The sequence below is a fragment of the Sinocyclocheilus rhinocerous genome, unplaced genomic scaffold, assembly GCF_001515625.1.
Source record: "Sinocyclocheilus rhinocerous isolate Xijiao unplaced genomic scaffold, SAMN03320098_v1.1 scaffold350, whole genome shotgun sequence".
Classification (NCBI taxonomy): Eukaryota; Metazoa; Chordata; class Actinopteri; order Cypriniformes; family Cyprinidae; genus Sinocyclocheilus; species Sinocyclocheilus rhinocerous.
This window is the reverse complement of record NW_015637528.1, coordinates 795,149-796,423: the sequence shown is the minus strand read 5'-3', so window position 1 is coordinate 796,423 and position 1,275 is coordinate 795,149. Positions and strand designations below refer to the sequence as shown.

The following is a 1,275-nucleotide window of genomic DNA, read 5'->3' as shown; positions in this document are numbered from 1 at the left end:
TATTATTCCCAGCCTATATTTTAATTGTGATTATTGTGCAATGAAACATGCTGGATTGTGCAGACTTTTTTTGTTTTTTTTTTGCCAAAGCTAACATACAAAACTTGCTCTTATTATTCCCAGTCTATATTTTAAACAATCACTATGGCAGTGTGTTAGCTATATTGAATGTGTCATTTCTAACATAATCCCAAACACACCACATACACAATGAAGGCGTGCAGCGAGAGCGTTACTTAATCCCATTGAAAACCATTGGGAAATTTGTAGCTGATGAATGAATCTCAGCTTTGGGAGGAATTTAAGGAAGCTTTCCAAGAAATTATGCATGACACATGCACAAAGCCTACCGAGTGTTAAATCAAAAACAATGGTGAACCAATGAAATAATAGCTGATTATACTGTAGTCAGTGTATGCTTTATTTCCTGCGAGTTATTTGTTTTTATAAGCATTTTTTTTTTTTGCATAGTTAAACAAAACCCATATTTCATGATAAGCTGTAGCTGTGTGTTTTCTTCTTCCCAATATGTAACATACTCCTCATATTATAATGGTTTAATCAAACTTGTAGGGTCGTTAAAAGCGAATAATGTGCCAATAATGGCTATTACTGTATGTGGAGGCTTGATGCTGCTCAGATTGTGACATGAGATCTTACCTTCTCGAGGAGAGATGGTGGGAAATCTGGTCTCGGAGAGCCTCACTGTTCTGCTGCTCATTCGGCCCTTGTAGACCTGTCCATCCAAACCTAAGATGTCCACCTCCGCTGCCTGAAGAAACACAGCTCACGGTTCATACATACTCACAGTTCACAGTGACATTTTCAAAGGATTCTGGGCCTGACCTGTGCGGGTGGTCCAGAGGACACGGGCCGACTGTCCTCTTCGTTCTGGATCAGGTGGGTGATGTGCTGAAGGCGGGTGTAGCGGCGGCCGGGGTAGGTGAGGGTGTGGCTGCCCCCACAGCTACGGGCCAGGTAACTGTAATCGGCCATTTCTGGGATCCTCTCACTGCATAATAGGCCAGAAAACATCATTCAACACTCTTAAAAAGATTCCAAAAATGTTTTTTTTTGCAGTGAACCTGTGGTTCTCCAAAGAACCTTTCAGTGAACAGTTCTTAAAAGAACCATTTTTTCTTAGAGTGAACAACATTTTAATAATCCGAAGAACCTTTATCCACTATAAAGAACCTTTAGTGCATTTGAAAGATTCCATGAATGTTAAAGGGGTCATATGATGCTGCTAAAAAGAACATTATTTTGTGTATTTGG

General features: G+C 40.1%; 1 protein-coding gene across 1 annotated transcript in view; it reads right to left on the bottom strand.

The window, feature by feature from the left end:
- Window positions 1–660: 660 nt before the first annotated feature.
- Window positions 661–1,275, bottom strand: part of LOC107748879 (uncharacterized protein C16orf96-like) — a gene marked incomplete at its 3' end in the record, with an annotated part of 27,608 nt that continues 26,993 nt past the window's right edge. The window contains exons 13-14 of the mRNA XM_016563869.1: window positions 847–1,012; window positions 661–772 (exon numbers count right to left, since the gene is read on the bottom strand). Of these exons, the coding sequence (XP_016419355.1) occupies window positions 661–772; window positions 847–1,012 (278 nt within the window). The remainder of the gene's footprint in view (window positions 773–846; window positions 1,013–1,275) is intronic.